The sequence below is a fragment of the Poeciliopsis prolifica genome, unplaced genomic scaffold (genome assembly GCF_027474105.1).
Source record: "Poeciliopsis prolifica strain line A6 unplaced genomic scaffold, Auburn_PproV2 SCAFFOLD014, whole genome shotgun sequence".
NCBI classification, from domain to species: Eukaryota; Metazoa; Chordata; class Actinopteri; order Cyprinodontiformes; family Poeciliidae; genus Poeciliopsis; species Poeciliopsis prolifica.
The window spans coordinates 2,025,765-2,052,814 of record NW_026562389.1 but is presented as its reverse complement, the minus strand read 5'-3'; the positions used below and the strand labels follow the sequence as shown (position 1 = coordinate 2,052,814).

The 27,050-nt window shown below is 35.4% G+C and overlaps 1 protein-coding gene across 1 annotated transcript in view; it reads right to left on the bottom strand.

Moving 5' to 3' along the window:
- Nucleotides 1–27,050, bottom strand: part of ipo11 (importin 11) — a 100,756-nt gene that overhangs the window by 65,665 nt on the left and 8,041 nt on the right. The window contains exons 4-15 of the mRNA XM_055039850.1: nt 26,614–26,686; nt 24,713–24,916; nt 19,158–19,290; nt 15,941–15,999; nt 13,496–13,544; nt 10,389–10,459; nt 10,086–10,278; nt 9,082–9,234; nt 8,359–8,402; nt 7,006–7,096; nt 5,893–5,940; nt 3,721–3,826 (exon numbers count right to left, since the gene is read on the bottom strand). Coding sequence (XP_054895825.1) covers nt 3,721–3,826; nt 5,893–5,940; nt 7,006–7,096; nt 8,359–8,402; nt 9,082–9,234; nt 10,086–10,278; nt 10,389–10,459; nt 13,496–13,544; nt 15,941–15,999; nt 19,158–19,290; nt 24,713–24,916; nt 26,614–26,686 — 1,224 coding nt within the window. The remainder of the gene's footprint in view (nt 1–3,720; nt 3,827–5,892; nt 5,941–7,005; nt 7,097–8,358; nt 8,403–9,081; nt 9,235–10,085; nt 10,279–10,388; nt 10,460–13,495; nt 13,545–15,940; nt 16,000–19,157; nt 19,291–24,712; nt 24,917–26,613; nt 26,687–27,050) is intronic.

The window sequence follows — 27,050 nt, the reverse complement described above, 5'->3', positions numbered from 1 at the left end:
AGAGCAACAAATGTGCACCAGGCAAGCGAGGCGGCCAAAAAGGAAAAAAAAAAGGAAAAGAAAAATCTGCTTTGAGTGTGGCTTCTGAAAAAGACAAAAAAGCTATTGTTATTCTGCTTCTCATGAAATTTTCCAAAGTTGGGTATATATTTCAGCCATGAAGCTGCTCCCATTTATTAGCCATTACTAATATCACAACAGAAAGAGGAAGTCAGTACTGATGAATTACTTGCATAAAATATTCAGGCTGGAGTGGGAAGAACAACAAGATATATTAATCTGCATGTAGTGGAAAACAATGAGTTCAATAACATTTCTACAGACAAAAAAAAGTATGGAGGAAGAACTTTTAGTTTAAAGATAGCTTTCCTTTGATTTGTCCTCCACAACAAGGTGAAGCATAACACAAAATGCAAAAAATTAACAATGGAGTAAAACCTGATACTTGTGCCACTGAATGCGGCTCAATAACATTATTAGTCTTGTGCATCTGTACACCTCTGCTATGCAACTCACTTCCATCACATAATTTGATCAGCAGGTAAGCACAACTCCGGTACACCACTGCTACCAATGATTTGAGCATCTTTCTGCAATGTCTTTTAAAATACATTGTGTGTCATACAGTTGTGGTAGAAGATACAGTTCTGGACCACAGTTTCCTCCGACCACATGTTGAGGTGCCCCTGGGAGAAGAACTTAGATCCAAGTTGCCTACCAATCATCATAATGGGTGCATAAATCGGTGCACAAGTGAGTGAGTGAAGTGCATTGAGTGATCAGTGTGACTAGAACAGCACTATATAAACTAAGAAGTAATTGTGGGCTCTGACTACTGTGTAGAAAGAGACATGTAGTCATAATCCTACAATCTATTACTAAAAATAGTCAGAATGGGTTTTAAGCTATTTGTTATTGCAAGTATATTGCCTGGTCTTACAAGCAATCCATTTTTGTAAAATGCATACACCTTAAGCACTAATTCTTAGAGTGTAAGAATTTTTCCATTTTCACTAGGAACTACTTTTCGAAAACTGTATGAGATGAGAATTATTTGAACAAATTGATGACCACAAATTTATCTAACATCTGGTTGAAAGTTAATTAAATATACACAACTTAAATGTACTGCTCCACACACAGCTATTGGAGATCATGATCAATAAATAAATTGAACTTTTTATTGAGTCATCTGAAAATATTTAAAGTATACTATACCCTTTATAAGGAGCTGAAATACAAATATGAATAAATTGTGCACCAACACTGAAAATATGTGCAGTTAGAGGAAGGTACATGAAGGTGAGGCTTAAACATACATATGCAACAGAAAATGCTAAGTTTCTGATTACAATCAGAAATCAAGGTTCTCTTGTGACGGAGCTCATCAAACACGCCACTGTTTAACATTCATGTTGTAAAACTGATAAATAGCCAAATATAGCAGTTCTCAACACTGAAATCAAAAGGTGTTTAAGGGGAAAAAATGTGGCAGTCTTGATAAAAATAAAAAAAAAAGAAAAGAAACTCACTTCCATAACATAAAAATATTTTGGTCTTGTGAAATAATTTCTACAAGAGTCGTGCCCCGTTGTCAATAGCAATGACATGAAACTGCAAACATAAACAGTTTTCACAGCAAGTAACAAAACAAAGTTTAAATCTAAACTTGTCTTTCCTTTAATCACCAATTAGTGTGTTTGCTTTGGTAAATATGCAACTCCATTGGCTAATGAGATTAGAAGGTTAAAGAGGTCAAAGCTAAAGTTATCATAAGACAACTTTTTTTGAGTACATGCACTTTTAATTTATACTCCCCTTTAATTGGGAAAAGGCTGTCCATTTAAGCCCAACTGTTTATTCCCATTAATGTGGACCACTAACCAACATGCTTTCATTTGTACAGAACTGACCAGAAAATCTGAAAAAAAGATTTAAGCAATTTGGGCATAACCAAGAAATTTGTGATTAAAAATAATAAATCTGATGTAGTACATGCTGTAGTGATATCAAGCACTACAACATGAAATGCTCCACTTTTTGAGAAGGATATACTATCCAACAAAATAGTGTTGAAAATGTTCTCTTGTATCATGGCATCCTGTTATACCAATGTAGTCTGAATATAGCAGATGTTGCTATAAAATGGTATCTGATAAGTATAAAGTTAATAGTCTGAGTGAAGTCAGTACAACAGAGTTCCTCAACAATGGAGCAATGGCAAGAGATGGTTCAAAGAATACATGAATGCACTGGAAAAACTGACATATTGTTTAAATCTGTATTACAGACAAAGAAAAAGTGGGTGAAACGAATAATATTCAAGTATCAAAACAGTGATAAGAGAACAGAAGACAAAACAGAGAAAGAAAATTTTTGGGAAAATGCAGAAGCCCCTCCAGAGTGTCTCCGGTGCGATGTGTGAGTTACTGGAAGAGAAAACTCACTGAACAAACTCAAACCAGAGCTTTAGAAAAATAAAATTAATTAAAACAAAAAAAAACACCAAACGAAGCAACTTATTTGGCATAGCCTTGAAACACAAATCATTTTTTTCCAAGTGCAAACTTTTCCCTTTTCCAGTTTCCACTTCAAACAGTTGCTTTCCTCTTAAATCAAACAATGTTTGCTAATGAGCTTGATTGTTTTTGTCCACACATGGCATCAAAAAAATAAAGGAGGTGGAGGTGAACCTTCAGAGAGAAGAAAGAAATAGGGACATGTGTAAAAAGTCAAGGGTTTGTTCACACCTGGACAGCGTGGGTGACATCAACATCCCTGCTCTCTGACGTCAACACTAACCAGAGTGAACGACCTTCCAAGTGCTCTAGGCTTTTTGTTTTGTTTATTTTGGGTGCCGAGAGTGAAGGGCACTTCTTTGTTCATGATTTCAAACACACCACCATGCCTTTTGCTGCTCCTTCTCTCATTTTCTTCAAATAAATTCATCAAGCAGCTCTCTGTGGATCCTTAAATCCATACTTATAGCTGCTCTCCATAGCCCTCTTCCAATTTCAAGTTACAAGACCCTTCAAAACACTTAAGTCACCAAGTTCTTTTCAATACATACATTTCCCAAACAATTTGTTCTTTTGCTAATTTATACACCATAACTATCATAAAATGTGAAAGAAATGTGGGAAATACATTTATTAAGGTCTCCTGGGAATTTAACAGGGGTGCATTGACTTCTCACAATCCAATTAATAAATCCATTTTTATCTCACCTGCCTGAGTGAGTTGAGCTTGTTCTGATGCATGCAGTCACTACTTGCACCGAGCCATTTAAAAGGAAAAATATGCAGTCATTAATATTAACTTGACAGCAGCTGAATTTTAGCTTGTTACTTATGCGCTTTTGGCATGCCTTCAGTGTGTTACTGGCTACAATCAGTGGCTGTAAAAGGTTAACAGTTAATTAACATGAGCTACCCTTAAAGTTAAATTTGTAACAAATCAGATATCGGCAACAAAAAATAAAAATTAAATGAGAGAAACTAATCTAAAGAACCAAATAAAAAATGCTTAGCTGTTTCAGGTTTCATTTTTGACACAAACATGAATATCACAAAAAAGACAAATAAATGTTTCAGTAAGAGAGGCAACCACAAAATATGTAGAAAGTACATATTTCAGGAGGAAATTATTTACCCACTTTTCATCTTTTATACATATACAGAATAATAGTTCAGGTTGTTAACAATTGTTCTCAAAAAATACCTGTGATGGCTGACTTGCAGCTCTCCAAGAAGCTGATTCTTGAACCACTGGTCAAAGTCCACATTGTCAAACAGTTCATAGGCTGCCAGCCCCACTGCATTGTAAACTGAAATGAAACAGAAAATTGTGTTACGTCAAACGGTCACTTCCAACCATGCAGCAAAAGACAACATTGTCAAAATGTACTGAAATCCATTAGAATCAAGAGCATTGACTTTCATCAGTTACTCATTGTAGAAAGAAAAGGAATGGGGGAGGACAACAAACATAGATGGATCAAAAAAACAAAGACCACCACGCATTTTGAACAATTTTGTCTAAATAAGACACTTGTACTTATTTTACATTTAGTCACTGATAACATCCTAGCTGATAACTAAGCCTGATTGTGTTTCATAAGTGACCAAAAAAATTAAAATAAATATCTTAAAATATCAGAATATGTATAAAATAATACATCAAATTATATAGACTGGCCACAAACTATAACACAAATTATAATATTTTCATTAAGCTATTTAGAAGTATCTGCAGCATTTACAACTATTATTGAGAAAAAAGAATCATTTTAGCTGCATCTGCACTTTAAAATTTTACAATGTACTAATCTGCACCATCCATCTTTTTTGGACAGCTAAATCCAACACTGTGCATTGCTTTGACTTAGCACCATGTCTTCTCCCAGTTTAATTTGCCCTGGAGATGCTTTAAAATTAATTTCTGGTCCACAGATTAACATTATTTTGACTACATAGGATGAGATGTTGAAAACATTTGCATTTATAGTGGTTCAAAAGTAAGCATCTCAGGTGGCTAATGGTCTGCTCCTCTACACTTGCTCACTTCTAATGAACATTATTTTGGGGAGTGGAAGGTAACTCTGCCCAAGTGGCCTTTAAAAATGACAAATTAGAAGGCTAATATAAGTTATGCACGGTCCCTGTGCATAACTTATATTAGTTATCACAAATTAACAATCACAAATTAAAAATGACAACACATATCATCCCATACTGTAGGAATTGAATTAACATTTGCTGCAATGTGAGCAGACCTCTAAAGACTACACCAATTATAGGAAATAATACATATTTACAAACCAGATAAGGATGCCTTGTGCTTGCAGGAAAAAGCTAAATAAGTACTAGACATGGGCTTCAAAACATTATGTAATCTCTTTTGTGATCGATGCAACAAAATTTACACACCAGCTTTCCTACTTGTAACTGCCATCAGAATACAGTCTCACAGAAATCAAAGTAGAATAAACTGCATCTTGCAAAAAAGGATATTTACACTCCTTGAGGTTTTTCACATTTTCTCAAGAAACATAAATGTACTTTATTGGAATATAATTTGACAGACCAACAGGAAGTAGTGCACAATTGTGGAAGTTTAAAAAAAACAGAAGTTTGAATGACATGGCTTGGGTTTGTATAAAAACTCCTTCAGTTTGATAACTAAATAAAAATTGCTGCAACAGATTGGCATCTAATGTTTAGACTCGTACTAAACAGAGATGTTCTGCGAATGTCTCAAGAGGTTTGTTAGTGAACATTAGTAAACGAACAGCTTCATAAAGTTTGAGGAACACAGCAGACAGCTGTATATTAAGGGTATGAACCAATCAATAGGTTTATAGAAAAGCTACTTTCCAAGTTATTGTGGTCCACAAATTCACTGATGTAATCCCATTGCAAAATATTCTGTATTTTTCAACTTCATTCTACATCCTTGTTGAAAGTAAATAAGTCAGTCCTCTTTGAGTGCATGAATAGTTCTCAAACTACCGCTTGCATAGTTTCATCATCTTATTCGGTATTTACCATTTCACCTAAACTGTCAGGGTATTGTCTAAAACTATCTATATAACAGAGACACTCTGTAGAAACTTGCATGTTTTTTGACATAATTTTCAATAAGTGGCAGTTCTGGGTTTACATTCCAAAATAAGCAGGAACAAAACGTCAAGAAAAAAAAGTTATAAGGTTGACAGTCAGTGCTAGTATAAATATGGATTGGTTTGAAGAAGTCTTTTATTCCCAACAGTAAGAACTGCAAAAGGTTTATCACATTTAAGATGAAAACATTGACTTTAAAATATTCAGGCTCAATATTCTTTTGCCAAACCATTACCAATTCTTGAAGAAAATCAGTAGACCTTTAACTAACCTGCATCCTTCATCAGCAACTGAACAGGGTCCTCCACATTTGTTGGGCCTGAAGAGACACAATAAACCTTTATATAAAAATGGCAGTTTAGAGGAAAAAGTTCTGCTAAAACATTGTAAAATGGCAACAAAATATTCTGCCAGGTGTAATTTATGCTGTGCCATGTATCATATTAAACTTAAAAGCATTAAATCCATATTATTCAAGTCAACTTATCAGCATGTTCTCTCTATGTCCATTTTTCCCCATTAAGTTTGCAAATAAATAAATGTTGTTTTTTTTGTTTATTTGTTTGTTTTCTCACTTCAGGAGAACCTGTTTCCACTGCATTTTAGGGGGAGACCATCTTTAGACAGAGGAAGCAGACTTCTGTGAAAAACCAATGTGAGTAAATCCTATGCTACCTCAGAAACAGGATAAGGGTGAGATGCCACTTCCCCCAGGAGACCAGCAGCAGTGTCTGGTTTGTTGAATGACTAACAAACCAGAGAGCTGAAGCCAGGTGTTATGCTGATAATCACCTGGGAACCTCACAGTCCTACAGATTGCATGTCTCAGATACAGGGACCACCCACGACATGTGTTTGGTCATTTTTTTATGTACAATAAGTCACCAAAACAACAAGACATGAACATGAAATAAGCAATTTGGAACTGAATTTATGTGGAGGAACACAGCATTGGTAAATAAAGGCAATTGTTTGTTGCACATTACAGAAATAAACTATATTGTTATGCAATTGATAAACCTTTAGAGCTGTTTTTAATTATGTTGTTTATTCTAATTCATTTATTCAGTTACTTGTAATTTTTCTGACAATGCTTCCATATACTACACAACACAAAATGAAATGAAACATGATGCATATAAACACAGAATTGCAGCCCAGGGACTCCTCTCACACAAAGCAAGTAAACAAATGTAAATATTCCTGATCCAAATGAACCGTGATGCTCAATATCAACAACATAGATGAGAAGCAGTGGTTAAATTTTTTAAAGCTGAACTTTTCGGTTGTTATACAAATTACTGGAAAAGCAGACCAAATTTGTGCCATTAATAGAAGTCTATGCTGTGTTGATTAAACAATATTGATTAAACATTGCACTGACCCTGCAGATTCTGAACCATATCCAGGAGTACTGGTGTCAGGGTCTGGCTGTAGTTGTGGAAGATTTCCAGAAAAAGTACCTCTGTACAAGGCTAAATGAAAAAAGAGGAAAAGTTATTAAGCAGTTATTAATCCCAACATCTTCTATGCTAACACAGCTTACTGTTATTTTGTAGGTTTCTTATATATCTACTGAAAACAAAATGAAATGCAGCAAATCCTCAAATGTTTTCTGAGAATTCAATTAAAACACCAGTAAATCTTTTATCCCCCTACTGGCACCTGACAACTTGCTCAGATTATTTTCACAGCAACATGGCGACCTAAAAAATTCTAATTAAAATATAACTGAATTTTACAGCTATATTTAAGCACCTCTACTCTTGTGCTGCAAGTGAGAGCTAATGGCAATACTAAGTACACAAAGTTTGCAACCAAATGCAAAATAAACTAGTAAATTAGAAGAATTGGACATAAAAATGTGTGTTTTTCAACTATTTTGGTGTAAGAACTTTTTCTCAAGCCTAATTTCTGCTGCTTCTTCAGCAAACCAAAAGATGTGCTTTGTGTTGTATAAAGTACCTTTCATGAATACAGTAAAGCTCAAAAGACTGAACAGACATGGGTTCCTTTATGTATAAAGGAAGAGTATTCATTCAGCAAAATGCAGCAGAACGGTAGGGAAGAGCACTGCAGGTCGGTGAGCGGATAAACTGAACACAGCAGTTGGCTGAAAATTAGATGATTAACGTAAGTGTAGCTTTACGGGCAAACCAGAAAATGTATTTCATATCATCCAGGTCTCAACAAATGGGTGGCGGAGCTCATTGTGGCAGGAAGTAGCTGGTAGATGAGTTTCTGTATGTGACAAACAAAGGTGTCGAATTCCGTCGCCAACATGAACACAAAAGCTACAAATGTCTGGGCAAGGTAAGAGTTCATCGATTAAACTGACTGAAGATGAATGCATTAACGACATTTTTCATAAGCGTATTTGTGAGCCTGCCTCTTTATTATTGAATTGATTATAATTTCAGATATTTGTACAACTTCTCTTCAGGTTAAATTAGAAAGCGAGCTATTCTTGTTACAGGTTAATTTTTTAAACTACTGAAGTTTTTGTGAGGGAAGCTCAAATGTGAAAAGTTGGACTGATGTTGATAATGCCAGATTTACCAATGTTTTATTTGATCTTTTTTCTTTATCTGATTACTCAATTAATCGTAAAAATAATCAATTACCAAAATATTCGTTTACAACAGCCCTAATAATATATATATATATCTATTTGCCATTCAATGAATATTCTGCTTGACATAATTAACAAAACATCAGTACATCTGTATAAACTTACCCGTAGACTGTACTTCCATGAATCACCACCAGTTTCTTCAACAGCTATAAAGATGATAAAAATGTGTATATATTAAAACTTCCTCATGTAGACTATATCTATTAGACAGCAGAAATATGGTTTTGCTGCTTGATAACTCAAAAGCCTTGTGCGTTTCAAGATTTGTCCAGTTCTATCACATAAAAAACAAACCACTTTATGATACCAAGCATTTGAGGTCTCAAATTTGCAGGTGTACAAATGATCAGACTAGTAAGAGGGTTGTGTGCTTTAACACAAAGAAACTGTAGAGTCACGATCTTTAACCTCGTTATTTCACTGCAAGTGTCTCAAAATGCAAAACGAGTATTTTAAAATGCCAAGGAATAACACTTTAAATAAAAAAAGTTCTCCAGCCAAAGGTTCAGCTTTATGCTGGTTCAGTTTTCAGTCCATCAGTTCCAGTAACAGGTTTAGGAGTTTCCAGCTGTCACAACTCATACCTCTAAATTTATTGAGTTCTATAAAGTCTCCATATAGATCTATTCAGTTTTTATAGATGTATTGTTTCAAACGCCAGTTCTTTCAATATTTAATACAATAAGACACTTTCCAGAAATGTTTAAATAAAGTTTGATCTGACGACTGTATCAACAAATGATAAACATTAACCTAGCCAATCCCAAAAAGGTCTAGGTACCTCAGATGTTTAGATTAATATTTTTAGGGGTGTAAGAAACCCACCAAAGCTCTCCGGGTCCTCCTCCCACATTGCCAATTCTTCTTCTGTGAGGAGAAAATAGTGTGAGACAAGTCGGCGCCCGATCTCTGTCAGCGTGGGGTGAGTGAAGAAGGCTGTCTTGATCTTGTGAGCCTCTAGACTTTCTGGTTTACTCTCTAGCGAAGAGAAAGAGAAGAACTAAGAACAAGAATCATAAAAATGTATTCATGTTGACATAATATAATGCATAAACTGTACTAACATAATCCAACACATGTTTCCTTTCTGTTGTTACATTTTCAAGCACATTATCAGATTTAAATTACTTCACAACGCAATAAAAACAGCAAGTATCCATTTCATAATTGTCCATTTTAGGCAGGAGAGGCGAGGGAGAAGTCAGTGCTATAAATAAATTGTTTGCTTTCAAATTTGTCATTTTGAAAATAATGTATTCATGTTGAATGTTAGAAAAAAGATGTGAATTAAAGCTAAAACATATTCACTTCATGAAAAGGTATCTTCATAATCGTGTTTATTAAGATTCTGTTGCATAGTTTCTACATAGTTTTAATTCCAAATTTGCATACTTTTTAAAAATTTATCATTTAAATGTATTTGTTGCTGGAGGAAACTAAGTAGAGTCTTGCCAAAACAACTTTGTAAGGCTCCATTCATGTCTTTCCTTTTGGAAGAACATAAGTTTCTGTGAATATATCTTAAGTTGGTAAATCTAGGTTGATCCTAGAAAACTAATGGAAAAAAAAAAGTCTTGCAAAACCAGAGCAATGGACATAATTCATGAATTCAATGTTATGAAAAAAATCCCAGGTCACTTCCAACTCAAAGTGTGATTTGTTGAAGCTTAAAAAGCTTCAACAAATCCCCCTATTTTTTATTCTTGACATCTCAGTAATTTAAAAAAAAAATGAATTAAAAAAGAGGGTTTAGATGCCAAAAAAGAAGCAAAGAGATGTGTTTCTTTGTGCACCTTGCAAATAAAGGCTTGTTTTATAACTCAACTCACCATCAATATTCTTGGCAGGTTTGTATGCATCGTTCTTTACTATCATCTTGATGAGGTTCATGCACTGAACAATAAAGCGCTCGAAGGTCACTCCCTCCCCAGCAGGTGTGAAAACGTAGGTAACGGCAAACTCCAGGGAGCGCTGGATCAGGGGAATGAATGCACACGCATGGTCCTCCAAGAAATCTAACAACTGTAAAGCAACAAGAAAAGCAAAGTATGACACGCAGAACCGTGAAACATTTTCTAATTCCAGTTAGAACCACCCATGGTTTATCATCTATTTAAGTTCGGCTTACTTACAACTTTAGTATACAGTATTATTGTCTTTTCCAGCTTTTCTCTGCATGGGCTCTCTGAACCAACCTGCCGACCTGAAGTCAAAAACAAAGGAAACATACATACAGAGTTGTTTCACTCAAAACAAAATACTTCTCACTTAAAATTATTTAAGCTGAACTCTAAAATGTCAGGCGTATCATCCTTGATACATGCCTTTAAGAAAATAATTATTGAATTAATCTGGACTATTAGCAACAACTTGTAAAATATGATCAAATAATGATACAAAAAATATTAAAATCCTGGTTAATGGGGTTCACATTTGTTGATTAATTAGTAGACTAACAAGTTTATTAATTTATTATTATTTGTTAAAGGGGGTTAAAGACCTATTTGATAATGACAATACAGATTGTAATTTATTTGTAAGGAAATATTAGTAAAAACCTACTCTACTTTGGAAATTTAAACAAAAATGTTCAATTTAACAACAATTAAGCAATAAATACAACCTGAAGCATGTCAGAATTTGAGTTGAAACCACTGACATCAACACCTTAATTAAAACAAGTCTGTAATGAAGTGTGGATTAGTATTAACAGCAGCCTTTATCACACACACTGTAATAGTGTGTGTAAGAAAGAGGAAAGAGGGAATGATCAGAAGAAATCAAGATATTAATTTAGTTTTGAAGTAGCTAATAAATACCAGTTCGTCTTGGTTTTTTCAGTTACTTTTGTGCTCATTGGTCTATCCAGTGAAGAATGATAATTACATTTTAATATAAACTGCCAACACAATATGAACTGACTCCTAAGACCGTCTCTGTAGGATTCTTCATATCATTGTGAACTGTGAACTGTTCGCTATGTTTAATTTGATTTATTATATAATCTATCAGGCTCCTCACTGGTGACACCGTATTATCGCTAGCTGGCTCTCAGAATGCTTTGTTAGCTTCTTCCTGATTTTTGTCCAAATCCTGCATTATGTAAATCAATACACTATTGTATTGTATCGACTTTGTGCCTGTGCAGTTTTAACTCCATTTGCAGGTGTGACAGGCAGCAACGTTAGCAGACGTGATGCAAAGTCATCAAAGTCACAGCGGTCACACTCTGAGCCATCCAAATCGACCAATCAAAACAGAAATAGATGACAAAAGAAAGAAAGGGGATTCTTTATTTCTGACAGATGCAGAGCTTTATAAAATAGCTTTTAACAAAAAAAGTGACAGATGAAAAGGGACAGGTGATCTCAGTGGAAGACAAACATCTTAAAAAGAGAGACCCAGACATCTGAATGGACGACAAAGACTGTCCCAAAAAAAAAAAAAAAACACCATTTATATAGCTGACCTTATCACACTGAACACAGCTGATATTTCTTGCTGATCCAGGCTTGGAGCTTCCCTGTCGTTCTTCCTATCTGCAGAATCCAAATACCAACTGGGCCCTGAACCTGCCTCCACTGCCATCAGAACAGTATTTATTGGATGTTCTCGTTCATATCGTAAATCTTTTTTTCTGTTCCTTTAGCTACATTTTAAGCACAAACTGGAGGTTAAACTTCAACGAGAAAGACGTATTGCTGATAAAGAGATCAACGCTAAAAGTGAATTCAAATTACTCGTCAAACATAAGAATCACCTTGATTTCAACAAGAGAAATTTTTATATCAATTCAATTTGACGTTTTTCATGAAGTGGAAACAGAGTTCTTTGTTCATGAGGTGCTTTTAATTAGTATGTAGCACATTCAAATAAATGTAACATTGAACCCTGTTCAGAATTAATCTATTGTTTAAACCAGAAATCAGAGACCTATCATACGTTTACTCCTCACTTTCCATGAAGATATGTGTAAAGCATGAATAAAATAAAGCAGAACTTTGTTTCTCCAACTACATTACTATGACTAATGCACAGTGAACCTTTAAAGGTGGATTTTAGCAATCCTGAAGTCTAGACTACTTTGTTTGGCAACATATCTATGTTTCCCACAATGAGAATTTAAAGAAGTATAAAACTTGTAACTCATAATAGTTGGTTTTAGAAAATACCCTAAAGTTAGTAAAAAATATATAAATAAATAAAAATGTTTAAGAATGCCTTGTGAAACATATACGATTACAGCTCTGTAGGGCTTGAAAAAGAGTTACATTTTTAATGTTTCCCCTTTAAAACAATATAAGCACAAAATGCATATTGTAATGGGTATTTTATGAGTAGTACTATTTAAAGTATGCAGTGAAAGAAAAAGGATACATAACTTTTACTTTCCACAAATGAAAATGTGAAATGTGTGACATGCATGTATATTCAATGCCTGTAGTCTGACACCAATGGCTTCAAAGTAAATTTAATTAGTAGAATTCACATAATAATGAGATTTAAAGTCATGTAATTTAATCTCTTTATACAGTTAAACCCAAAAATATGCATAGCTCTGACAAATTCTGCTTTAAAATAATCTTGATTATGATTTTCTTAACATGTGTTTAAACATTTTCCAGTGGCCCTGCCATGACCCGATTATCTAACATAAAATCTGTGAAGATAGCTAAAACTTATGGTGGTGATGATACGTGTCCATAAGGCAGCAAAGACTAGAGGTTTAAGATAAATTATCAAAATATCAGTGGAAACAGGCAGAAAACTCTGAAGCAATTATAAGTTGGGTTTTACTGCTGTAAAGGCAACAAATATATTATCAAGGCCTGAATAATTTGACATGATTTTTTTTTTATGGAATGTATTTAAAAACCTTTTTTTTAATTGAACTGTGAGAGACACTGGCCTCATTTCCACTCGAGACAAATTTTCTTGGTTGAATGACCATTTTAAATCTAAATTTACCAGGCAAATGAATAGCTTTTGTGCTCAACTGTACATGAAGACACATCTTTAAGCTAGAAATCATGTAAACTAAAACATCTCTAACTGTCTCGTTTCATTTGAACTTTTAAGTTGACACCAATAATATGCAGACTACAGATTTATAAGAATCCAACTGGATGTCAAACCATTTTAAGCAACCCTTTTGCATTCGCTAGAAGAAATGCAAAGTGTTTGTTTACTGAAAGGAAAGGATCAAAGATTCAAGTCAGAAAAAGAGGAAAGTACTCACTGCATTCCAAGAACTGTTTTAGCCTTTCAAACACTGCATTCAGGAAACCCTGAAAAGGAAGAAATGAAGACAGACTGAGATAAGTTTCGTCAATTCTGCAGCTGAATTATGATCGCTAAACATGTAACGCAGGGAAGTAGATATAGTATACTTAAACTGTGTGTGTGTGTGAGCGCACGCGTGGGCACAATTGCTTCTCTGCCTATGAACATAAATAAAATCTGAGCTTCACAGTATGAAAGAGAATCAATTTTATGTAGCCTGCTGTTGTAGTAGCTTAGCATGAGAAATTAGATGATAGATCGAGGGACTCTCTCTTTAATTCGGCATTAATGTTCAGCCACGAGGTCAATAGCAGAGTCATTAATCACACATCCCGAACCCCATTTAAGCCAGTAACTAAAGTTCCTAACACTGTTAATGTAGGAGAGGAAGGATCACAGCTACAGCACAAATGACTTGGGGGAGATGATAGAAAGCAGAGATTACAACAGCCATTAGTAATGATTCTGTAGGGATTTTCAATAAGTCAAAGAAGCAAGACAGAAAAATTCTGCAGGTTAAAAGTGAAACTCACTCGGGAGTAAAAGTCAATCAGAGTAAAATTTGGATTTGTTGATGGTTCTCCATAATGTTCCTCGATTGACATTGTGGCAGGTTATCAGTGATAGGACTGGTGGTTATAGTGGTGAGAACAAAGAACTGGTGCTAAGCTAATGCCTGCACTGGTAAAACACTAAAATCCAGATAGGATGAAAAACAGCAAGAAAATTAATAGTAAAACATGCTACAAATTGCTAAATTTATTACAAACAACTACGGTGTTATTATTGCAAATATATGCTTCGATAGTTTCCATTTTAGGCTTCTAGTAAGGACCGTAATATTATAAAAAATAATCACAATTTGGTCAGAGGTGAAATCACAAAGAATATTTTTACACAGCATTTAAGCAATATGAACAAAATAAGAGCAGCAAAATTGTTTGAGTAATCTTTTTATGTTGATTAGTGTTTTTTAGGTCTTTTGGAGAAGAAAATTCAATTAAGAAAATGTGATTAACTGCACAGGCCAAGCTTTAATTAACATGCCTATTTAGGAGCAAAGCATGTTTTTTGTTTGATATATTTTTGTTTCAATATTTTAGTGCTTGTTTAAAAATCAAGCATTGATAACTCATTTAAAAGTCTTAAAAAGAACTTGTCCTGGTGCTTTACCGATTTAGCTTGCGTTAAAACGGTCTGATTATTTGCAGTAATTTTTTCCGCCGTGTGGTTTTCTATCAATGCTTTTACTACTGTGATTGGAAAACAGCCTTCGGTTGTCTGAAATGATTATGTCATGTGTGAAGACTCCTCTTACAAAAAGCGTAATAGTGGAGACTCAAGAGTAAACAGGAAAGAGGAAACAGTGCCAAACAAAAGCTGATGGCTGCACTGCTTGTAGTTTAGAAGACTTCAATTTGAGCGCTCTGCACACTAAACAAATCTATTCTGCACAATAAATGAAGGGCTGTGTATGGTTGAGGGAGGCTAACTAGTTAGTAGTGATTGTGTTCCAAAGGAAATCACAGTTGTACAACCCCCCAAAAAATTCTGAATAAAAAGTAAACACTCAAAACTTCAGCCAAACAAAATTTAAGGTTTCATTTCTAATGTCAATTTGGAGAGGAAAAAGCTTGGGAGAACAAGACAAAGAGAGAGTCCAAGTTTTCAAGATCATTTAAGATCTTTAAGGAACATTTAAGGCATTTAAGAAACTTCTGTTTCTTAAACTTCTGTTTACTCTAAGAACAATAGAGCATAAGGTTTTTATCAATATTTAATGACTGAATAGCTCTGATTGTTTTTTTTTTTTGTCGAAAACAGGACAGATGACTCCATAGGCTACTTAGAACTGCTTGTTTTAAACCAAATTAAGCTTCAGGTAAAATCTTTGAGATTTCGATTTAACAACTTCACAATGTATGACACCGTACACATAAAAACTAAAGTAAAAAAAGTATCTTACAATTCCTTGCCTCTTTCAGTAAACATTAATCATTCTAGCTTCAATTATTCAATCACAGAAACAAAAATGAAAAGGCAATTTTTGGAGTTGGAGTTGAAAGCACAGCTATTTTTTCTGACAAATTCATTAACTCACAGCTCTGAGGAAAACTGAAGCACATTCTGAGGATTATTTTAAACCAGATTTAAACTAAAATGAATTAACAATTTAATGGAGTGGAACTTTCTTCCCACTGAGAGTGGGTGAAGAGCAAAAACCAGACGCCTGACTATTTAAGTCAAAACAAGGCTAAAGGCACTTTCAATTATCATAACCCATTCATATTTTGTACAGTTTGATTGGAGATATTTTTAACTCAGAACATTTACAGAAAATGTAAGCTTCAGAAAAATGAGAGGTTCTAAAGCATATAGACTGAAAAAACTCGCAGCTCACCATTACTTCCATATTCTGTTGGGGATCCTGAAATCCATGCACTGTCAGTTTGCGAAGTACTAAAAAATTTGGACAAGAAAAAAAAAAATTAGTATGCAGCACTATCAACAATTATAAATTAGGCTAGCAAGCATCACCTCCTTTATAGTGTTTCAAAAACTAGCTAAATACATTATGTAACTTAGTTCACAACATTAGTTTAATCAATGTAAATAAAATTACATGATACATATGGCTCAATGACTCAAAATGTTATCTTATTGTTTGCCAATATATTACTGTCACCTCTTCGGGAACGCAGTTAAGGGCAACACACTTAAAAAAAAGGATTTAACCCTCTACAGATTTCCTTTTCCACTGCACTGTGATGATTAAATGATTGAAAGTAACTAAATTTTAACCTGAGTAAATATAGGAAGCAAATGATTTGACTTATCATAAAAGAAGCAATCTGAACCAACTCAACCATAGATGAAAAAGTATTTGTCCTCCAAGCTATACACTGATTGTATCACCCATGGCAGTAATAGCCATTATCAAAGTTTGAGTAGCTGAATGGTGTTAATTCGGCCACACTGGACAGTTTTCCAGCAACAGCAGCCTGTTTAAAGTCATGCCACAGTTCAGTGTGTTATTCTAAACCAGTGTTTCTTAATTCCAGTCCTCAGGGACCACTGCCTTGCATATTTCACATGTGGCTCTGTTCCAGAACACCTGATTCCAATGATTGCATGACCTTCTCTGCAGGCATCAAGTGCTGCTGAAGCCTGTTAATCACCCACTGATTCAAGTCGGGTGTGCGGCAGAAGGGAATCAGCTAAAACATGCAGGGCTGTGGTCCCTGAGGACTGGAATTGAGAAATTCTGTTAGAAACCATTCGGAGGTGGACACGCTGGTGTACTGTACACCACTCATTGTCCGATCAATTACAACAAGCTGGTTGGAAGAGAAGAAGCAAAGAAGCCCCAGAACATCACTCTGACACCACCATTAGGACCGTCACAGTGACAAATTTTGCTGGACAACAAATGGTCCCAGAAGTTATTGTGATAGATTATTACATTGTTTTGTTATTATTTTCAAGTAATATACACTCCTGATCAAAATCTTAAGACCAGTCAAAAAATTGCAAGAATTTGCATTTAGCATTATTGGATCTTAAGAAGGTTCTAAGTAGAGCTTCACAATGTTAAAAGAAGAAATCAGCATAAGAGACAAAAACATTGAGCGGGAATTAATTGAAAAACTGCATTTATACTCAAACATGATTTTTCAGCTGATCAAAAGTTTAAGACCATAGCTCAAAAAACCTCCAAAACCCCCCAAAACAGAAATCAAAGTGCCAAAAAAAGGACTCAGTAATGAGTAGCTCCACCATTCTTGTTGATGACGTCAAACAATCGTTTAGGCATGCTTGATGCCAGTGTTTCCAGGAGGCTAGTGGGAACATTGCTCCAAGTGTTGAAAATGGCTTCACAAAGGGCATCCACTGTCTGGAACTGATGTCCATTTTCGTAAACTTCCCTTGCCATCCATCCCCAAATGTTCTCAATTGGGTTTAGATCCGGGGAACATGCAGGATGGTCCAAAAGAGTGATGTTATTCTTGGAAGAACTGCTTTGTCAGGCGGGCATTGTGAACTGCAGCATTGTCTTGTTGAAAAACTCAATCATTACCACACAGACGAGGGCCCTCAGTCATGAGGGATGCCTGCTGCAACATCTCCACATAGCCAGCTGCTGTTTGACGCCCCTGCACAACCTGAAGCTCCATTGTTCCATTGAAGGAAAACGCACCCCAAATCATGATGGCGCCCCCACCACTGTGCCGTGTAGAAAACATCTCAGGTGGGATCTCCCTGTCATGCCAGTAACGTTGGAAGCCATCAGGATCATCAAGCCAAAACTTTTTCTCATCATGGAAGACAACTTTCTTCCACCTTTCAATGTCCCATGTTTGGTGCACCCTTGCAAAGTCCAAACGGGCAATTCTGTGGAGTTGAAGAAGACGTGGCCTTTGAAGACGTTTTTTGTTTCTGAAGCCCTTCCCTTGCAGATGCCGTCTGATGGTTATCGGGCTGCAGTCGGCACCAGTAATGGCTTTAATTTGGGTAGAGGATCGTCCCTTGTCTTGACGGACAGCCAATCGGATCCTGCGGTTCAGAGCTGGTGAAATTTTTTTGGGTCTACCGCTTGACTTTTTGTTCCATAACCCTCAGGATCATTTAAAAAATGCAAAATGACTGTCTTACTGCGTCCAACCTCAGCAGCAATGGCACGTTGTGAGAGGCCTTGCTTATGCAGCTCAACAATCCTGCCACGTTCAGAGTCAGTGAATTTTTTTGCTTTTGCCATCTGGAGGTCTTGACAGTGTAAAGACTTCACAGAACATGACATGGAATCCAGATTTTTGCACAGCTTTTGGCTTTTAAAGACTATGGTCTTAAACTTTTGATCAGCTGAAAAAATCATGTTTGAGTGTAAATGCAGTTTTCAGAAAATTCCCTGCTCAAATGTTTTTGTCTCTTGCACTAATATTTTCTTTTAACATTGTGAAGCTCTACTTAGAATCTTCTTAAGATTCAATAGTGCAAAATGCAAATTCTTGCAATTTTTTGACTGGTCTTAAGATTTTGATCAGGAGTGTATTGCAATAGCATAATAGTGCAAGAACGTATTGTCTAAGATCAATAAATACAATTTTCTAACAAACGTTCAACACTGAAACTGGAAGACATTTTAAATGTCAAAATAAATACAAAGAAACAATAAATAAAATGTACTATGGATGCTCTGTAAAAAAAATCATCTTTGCACCAAATTGAAGACTTTTGTCATCCAGATCTTAGTAGAAAAGGAGAAAAATGATAAATCATACATATAAATAATTGAGCTTGTCTTAATTTATCAATTTATTGCTTATTGTGACAGACATAACCAAGATGAATAGCGGTGGGTATGATTTTCTTTATCTGAGATTTCTTGCTGGATTAGATACAGGTGTGGCTTGTGAAACTGATCCAAGAGGGGATGAAATGGCTTTAAACAATTAATTCCAGAATCAACAAGGGGATCATTAACTATTTTTACTTGGGGATAAGTTAGTTTGGCTAATCTTTATTTCTTTATGTTTGTTTGATGCTCTGAAATATATTTGGGTCATAAATCCAAAAACAAAGAACTGTATTTGGTCAAGTTTGTGGTTTGGAGCCGTTACCTTTAAGTGAGAGCAGAGTCCTCTCCAACGAGTTGAGCGCTGCAGCCTCATCTCTGGCACAGACTTGCTGCAGGAAGCAGTCGGTGTGATGACTCCACAGGGAACATGCAAAGCTGTAGATGCCTGATGCCAGCTGCCAACAATCATAATGACAGTAAAGTCAGTCACATTCACATAGCATTATCGTGGATTTAAGCAGGCGTTTCATCCGTGCAACACAAGGGAAATTAATTAATGTTAATTATGTATGAGCATAACAGATCTGCATGTTTGTGAACTGCACCTGTAATACAGACTAATCCTGTTATTGCTGCACTCCAGCCCACAAAAGGAAAGTGGAAGTTCTAAGATAAGAGCTGAACGCTCTTCTTCTTGATGAGGTAAATTTTTGAAGACAATATTTTTTTTAAATCTCTCAATACTAAAGAGTTTTTAATGCTATAGTGGTTGCCAAACAGAATAAAAATACCAAATCCATTAAATCTCTTACAATACCAAGAGTGGCTCAACATTCTGGCATTTAAGTGTTTTAACGCTGGAGCTAAGAAACAAATCAAGAATTGTTCAAATGCGAAATGACATTGAAATAAATAAACATTTATTCTAAGATGAAGGCAAACAAACCAAAGTGAAATCTTAAAACATTTAAACCTTAGAAAAACAGTAAACATGCAACAAATACTCAAAGAAAATAAACTACGGAGTCAGATGGGAAAAAATTAGATCCAATGGCTGTGCTGGTGATGAGCGCCTGCTGAAAATGAAATCCGTATTTTGACAGCACAGCACAGGCTTTGATATATGTTACAAAAACAGCCAGACTGGCAAGTTTTCTGTTTAGAGAGACTTTTCAAGAGCTTCCCACTTTCCATTCCTCAGATCCCAGACTAATCCAATTTATGGCAGCTGAAAGAAATGAAGCAAGGTTGGAAAAAAAATCTCACATTATTCTCATCTCTATATCGAACCTTGGTTTGTATTCTTATTGCATTAACTGATATGCAAAAAGCTGCATTTGGTAGGGGAGTTGAAACTTGACTTTGCATTTATAAAAATAAAAGGTATTTGTGGTTAGCTGCATTTTATCGTGTCTCTCGTGGTACATGGACTATACCAAGAGATTATCCAGATGCATTTATTTATTTAAGACTACATAAACGAACATCTACCTGCCAGTACTCCCAATCATTAAATTGAGAAACAAATTTAGGAAAAATCAAATGAAAAAAAAATATTTTTAAGAAGAAACAAAACAACTATTTATGAAGCTTTTAAATATGCTGTTTGCAACACTCTGTAGTTCAACTCATATGAGTGAACACGCATTAATTTCACCATAAGGTCTGTTCAGCTTACTAATATTTTTAGTCCAAAAATTGCTTGCCAAATGATAATTCTTACAAAAATATGGGTTTGACACAATTGCAATGTGCTGCAGCCAATATCAAACTGTGTATAAAACCTGGAGTTAATGCTTTAAAAATGAAGTAAACAAAGATGGAATTCTTCAAACACGGTGAGACTTATAAAAATATATATTTTAAAAATGATAAGGCCTGGATTATTTATGATTATTTAATATAATCACCCATCACTTCAGTGCATGTTTCAGTTGGAGGCAAATAAAAACACTGATCATGCAATGTGTGTTTTTACCTAAATAAAATAGACTGTTATGGTTCAGCAGAAGGCTTCTTAAAAAAATGGATTTTCTGAGATGTAAAAACTATGGCCCTTAGGTGGAATTTTGCTCTAATAAATATTACCAAAGAACAAACAGAAACAATGTTAAAACCAAAAGCTTTGGGCTATAAATAATTTTTAAATAAAAATTACAATGCTCTTTTTATTTGCTGCAGACAGAAAGCTTTCAGCATTACCGTTAATAACGGAGATGGAAAATAACTTCGACATTTACATGGAAGGAAAACACTGATTAGAGCACCATTTGAATTCCAAATATTGGGTTTGGAAAATTACTGCAGAATGACTGAACATCAAAGAAGCCAATATTTCCCCACCTCTGGGTAAAAACATCCAGCTTTACACAAATAAAGCTAAAAAAAAAAAAAGCCAAAAATCAATGAAAAAACAGTTTTCTTCTTCATGCTGATTTTCTATTCACCTCACACAATCATCACCAAAGGAAACTGAAAGAATCATTTTATTCACAGCTCTTGCAAAGAAAAAAAAAATACATTATCCTGTAGGATATTGGACCACAACCCTATTTGAGAGCATGGTTGCCAACAGACAAAAACATCCGGCAAGTGGTAGCTGGGTAGATGGACCCTGTTGATGAAAGAGGAAACCGAGGCTGTGAAGGTTGTCACAGCTGACGACCTACAGTAGCCAAGATGACCTGTGAATTCTTCTGTTTTTAACTTATAGCTGCTTTTAAACTTTCTATAGATAAAATACATTCAGGTGTAGTTTATATGGGAACTTAAAGGTACAAGGGCTATATTTAAACAATTCAACCCAAAATGTCAGAAGTACTCCAAAGTGAAGTCAAGGCTTTTCCTTTATTTTAAAAAAAGGAGCTCTATTTTTACCTGACACTGAGTTTGGCCAACTTTAAATGGAAAGTAGCAAAAGCCTCTGGAATGATGCTGTGCAATAATTAGCATATCCATTTTGCCATTGCATTCTATTTGCATTTTTTTCTCGTGACAGCCATTGTCAGGCTTTTACATCCAGTTGCTTCAGTGCTGCTCACATAGAGCATTTTAAAACTGCTGAATTCCCAATAAAGCTTTTTTCATTTGCATATTTCCCCTCCATTTCTGTTATCAGACACTGAAAGGAGTCTACAATACTGAGAAGCACCCCATTTAACACAAGTTAACCAATAGCTGCCAACAAGTCATTTCTAAGCTCCTGTTTTGTACTTATTAGAAAAATGTGATGCCAGCTGACAGAAGACAAATATATATGACAGAGCCTGTTCTGCGATTTCTGTTGTACTTGCATACAGCTGGATTGTTCAATAGCAATTTTTTTTTTTTGGGGGGGGGGCAGGGGTTTCAATAGAGTCACACAAAAAACTTGAAAAGTGAGTAAAAAAAATAAAAAAGATCTACACCCAAACAACTTTGGGAACTGTACTAGCTATTCCAACAAAAAGCAGCAAAAAAAAAAGAAAAAGAAAAAAAAACAGCTTAAGATTGATATTACAACCAACACCAATGTATCCCATTGTACCTTTTAGCCCTTGTTCAACACAATGTTAGCCCTGGCCCAGTTTTAATAACCAATGTTTATTTCCATCCTGTTGCTGCTTCGCTATGTGTTTTCATCACGAAATTGAAGCAGAAAAGCCAAGTCATTGGTTCTGGTTGCTTTTTATGGTGTTAAAAGTTAAAATTTATATCTGGTATCTATAAATATCAGCTAGCAACCTTAACAGCAATATTATACAAGACTGGCTCAAATCTAGACTTTTAATTGAAACTATGAAGACTGTTATACTCAAACAATATAATTTACTTGTCCCTATTGCACAGCTAAGGGGTTCAGTTGCTATTGCCTATTTAATGATTAATCTATTTAATTAAAATATACAAAGCAAAATGTCCCAAAGTGCCAGCCCATCAAAAACAGAGAATGGGCTGCACAGACCAGTACATGCATATTTAAAGTAAATGTTTCCTTGAAGTGAACTGCTAAGACAGCAACCCCTGCCAGTATTAACAGAACATAAAAAGATGAACAGAAAAAAATTATTGAAGGCCAAACCTAAAAGAGAATTATCAGTGGAAAGAAGAACTGTCTGACATTAAGAAATCAAACCACAGGGAAAGGAAGCGGAACCTGAAAGGCAGGACTCTGCTCACTTCTTCTCCTTAATACTTCTGAAGACATACCGACTAAAATCACTGGTAAGTGTCCCAGTTTCTTCTTTCAACTTTATATTCTGCATTAACCCCTAACTTCAGAGGTGATTCCACCTGCTGTCAGTCTTATACCTTAGGTACATCACTCATATGCTTTGCACACCCACATCTTGCCTCTACATCCCTCCTCTGCTCTCATTTTTTTCACCATCTAATTACCTTTGCATCTGGCAAAGTAGTACAGTTAGCACCCTGAGCATCAGCAAGTGATCCATCATCCTGTGCACCACCAACCACTTTGTCTTGGGCTTAGGAACAAAAAGGAGATAGTGCACACACAGCATATAAATGCCTACACACAGAAATGTTACTTTAGCTACACAACTATGTAATAAAACGGCTGTTTGCTGATAAGTAGTTTTGCTTTAGTAGCAGACAATTTTACATCTTAAGACATGAAATGAACAAAAGTGCCAACTAAACTCAAATGTAAGGTTTTCATTAGCATCGAACCCAAACAAAACATGTGACTTCTCCCCTCATAGTGTAAGGGTCAATTGTTTGTGGACTACCCTTGAAACCTTGTTGGTGCAAGGAAGTCTACCAATATAAATTCATTCCAGTTTTGATAATCTATGTGGGCAACTATTGAGCTACAATTATGCCAGAAGCTTGTTTTTTGGGGGGCCAAAAACTGTGCAGTTTCTTTACAGCTTGGTAAGACGGATTTAACCAAATACTAGTTGAGGCTATCCGTTTACCAGCTGCGGATTAGAGGGAATCCCCATTAAAACTCAAAGTAGTGCATCCATTTCTCGTTTTAAAATTTGCGGAAGTTATTTGTTGGATCATCAAACATCCTGGGAAAACTCAGATCCATCTTTCATTATGTAGCAGGTAGTGAAGTATGTAAACTTTAAACCCATCACAAATGATACAGACAAGAATCCTTGTATATTAAATGCAAGGTGGTGTTTCAAACCACCTTTTGAGTATGCTCCAACTAACAGTACAGAACACTGTGTAGGTTGTTCAATGTCAAAGTAAATGGTATATCATTAAAAAACTGCACAGCCTAATAGGCCCAGAGCCCACTATGTATCAAGTTGTCTGTAGAAGGGATACATTTTGGCATGGATTCTGGCACAGTGCTTTAGCCTCACATCTGAAGTTGTTTTTTGCCTCTCACTCACTCATTCCCATGTCCAATAATCTTTATCTTTCTTCTTCTGCTGTTCTTTAGTCAGTTTCTTTTATTATGGGCTTTGCCTAAAACAAGGGTCTTTGGATATTTTTTATTCACACAATTTAATCTTTCCAGTGCTGGATTGTGAAAAGAATGTGTAGCTCTAATTTATGTTCCAACATTTATCCCTACAACAAGCGACATACACTTCTAATAAAGAACTTGCCTAAAAAGAAATATGCATATAAAAAGGATGTCACATTATGTACAATATAAATAGATGAAACTGGAGGAAAAAATCTCATCTCACGTCTTATCTATTTGCTTTCAAAAGGTGCTGCTATCAACATGAGGAAAAAAAGCAAACACAAAGTTTCCCAAGAGAAAAGTTTTTTTCCTCTTTATGTGTACACTTAAAAATCCATTTCATTCCTCTGGCACTGAGATCAAAATAAATAAAGCAGTCTAGAGAATAAGAATTAATAGCAGCTAATTAATTTTTAAAAAATCTTATGTTGTTGGTGTGAACTTACATCTTGAAAAAGACGCCTGTCCTGTGCCAAACGCTTGGATGCCAATGTTTTGGTGACGTGATAGAAAGTTAGCAGTGCTCTGTGCTGCAGCAGACCGTCTTGACCCTTTACGGATTCGAGCAGAATTGGAATGAGCTCAGGCCATTGCCTCGGGCAATCAAGGCGGGCCACCTTGGCTATCAGTACCGCGATCTGGGTTGCTATCTGTTGAGAAGAAGGAAAAAAAAACAGTGTAAACGAACATATCCAGAGGCAAGCATTAATACAACAGCAGGTGGTTTTGTCAACTAAACTAAAAGGGAATTGTGCACAACTGCAGAGCATAGTTGATCAGATCTATTATGAATATATTGTTTGCAAACCACTTTTAAAAAGAAGCAGTTGAGTCGATACCACAGATGTACATATCAGGCGTAAGATGTATGCAGCACTTAACATTAAAAACAAGATGATTCTCTTTTACAAAATCAAACTGCAATAAACTCCAGTTTGAATTTTACTAAGCAGAGAAAAAAAATCCCAAGCTGGTGGCAGTTTTTATCTTTTAATGCAATCAAGTAACATGTGGAAAACTCCTACATTTCATTATTTAAACCTGTGAACCAGCAATCAGATCTGATTCTTATGATTAGCCATTTCAGAGCAAATTTTTTGATGAATCCTCTTATAATATTTTTGATACATTTTTGCTTTCACTGCTTCTTTATATTAACGACATGTCTGTGTAATGCATCACTCAGCAAAGGCTTTAACACAACAGCTCCTGTTTTCATCAATACAGACATGAATTAAGACAAATACATACATTATAAGGATGAATAGGACACTTAACTGTGCAAAACTTGAATTTATATGTCCAAATGTTTGCAAAAATTATGTGATGTATTTAATGTTGTAACCAGAAGAGTTATCTTTAACAGAAACAATGCATCAAAATATTTATTAGTCTTTGTGGACTTAATGTTGGAGCAAAATATAAGCTTGCATATGTTTTGCAAAGGTCTGACATTTTGATTAGCTTGTTAGCGGTAAAGCTTGTTTGGGATCCTCATAAGAAAAGGTCAAGTGCCAAAAGTGAAAAAGACAGAATGATACTTTTAAAAACTTGACCAATTAATAATATTGAGGGCAAGAAGTGCAATACGTCAACAATTGAGTAAAGTATAATTTTATATGTCAAAATATAACTAAAACGGCAAAGATATGGGTGCTGTGGTGGTGCAGGAGTAAAGCAAAGCCCGCAGCCTGTCCAGTTAGCCAATCAGAGGATAGACATATAATTAATAAGCTATGGCTGAAGTTTAAAGAGAAAAAAAGTAATTAAACACTTAAGTAATGATATAATGATATCATCATATTCATGTTAGAAATAGCTATAAACCTAATTTGACTCTGTGTTTAATAATATCTGAATGCAAGTTTTCCCACATCCATCGGCCATTATTTGTTCTACGAATAGGTAAGTTCTAAGAGTTCATATTGATTGGAGAACCTCTAAATGTGAATTTTAATACCATGAAACAGTGACTGGACAAAACACACTAGCCTCTCAAGAAGCTTGAATTGAGAGAGCAAAGGCTGAAAGTGGTGAGACATATGGAGCTCAAAAGTATATTCATTCCCTCCCATATGGATCCCATCAGTTCTGACATTACATAGCTGTCCCTCAGGGATACACAAGCTGCAGAAAGCAGAACTAATGGCAACCGTTCAGGGCCACCATTCATGCCCAGACTTTTCAACCTCCATAACTGGAGGTTGAAATAAAATTACATTAGAAAAGACTAATGGCTTTGTATCAGTTTTCTTGTTCAGGAGCAAGTTTTGTTTAGAGGGGGAAAAAAAAACGAGTTAAATCCTTTTTGCAATTTTTGCCAGTATATTCCATTCTCCCAACTAACCTGATTGACGGGTTCATTGAAGTTTGTGATAAGACCAGCACGCAGCGATCTCTTCTCCTCCTCTGATAATGCACTGTCAACAAAGCAAACAAAGATATTCAGAGGGAGAAAGCGGGCAAGGAGAAAACAATGCACAGTACCATACAAGTTTAGAGTTTAATGTGTTCTCATAATTCTCTTGATGCACAATTATTTAATTCATTAGGATTTTATGAAGGCACACCAGCCACAATAACAATAAAGAAACAAATAACTCCAGACTAAACTTGCAACATTGTGGCTGAAGATGAAATGCTCCCCATCCAGCATCCTGTGTTTACCACTAGAACACCAAGCACATTATCACAGGTGATTGCAATGCACATCCCAAGACAGCACTGTCCTCTCATTTCCATACATGCAAGTCAATTACATAAACTGGCAATATGGAACACATC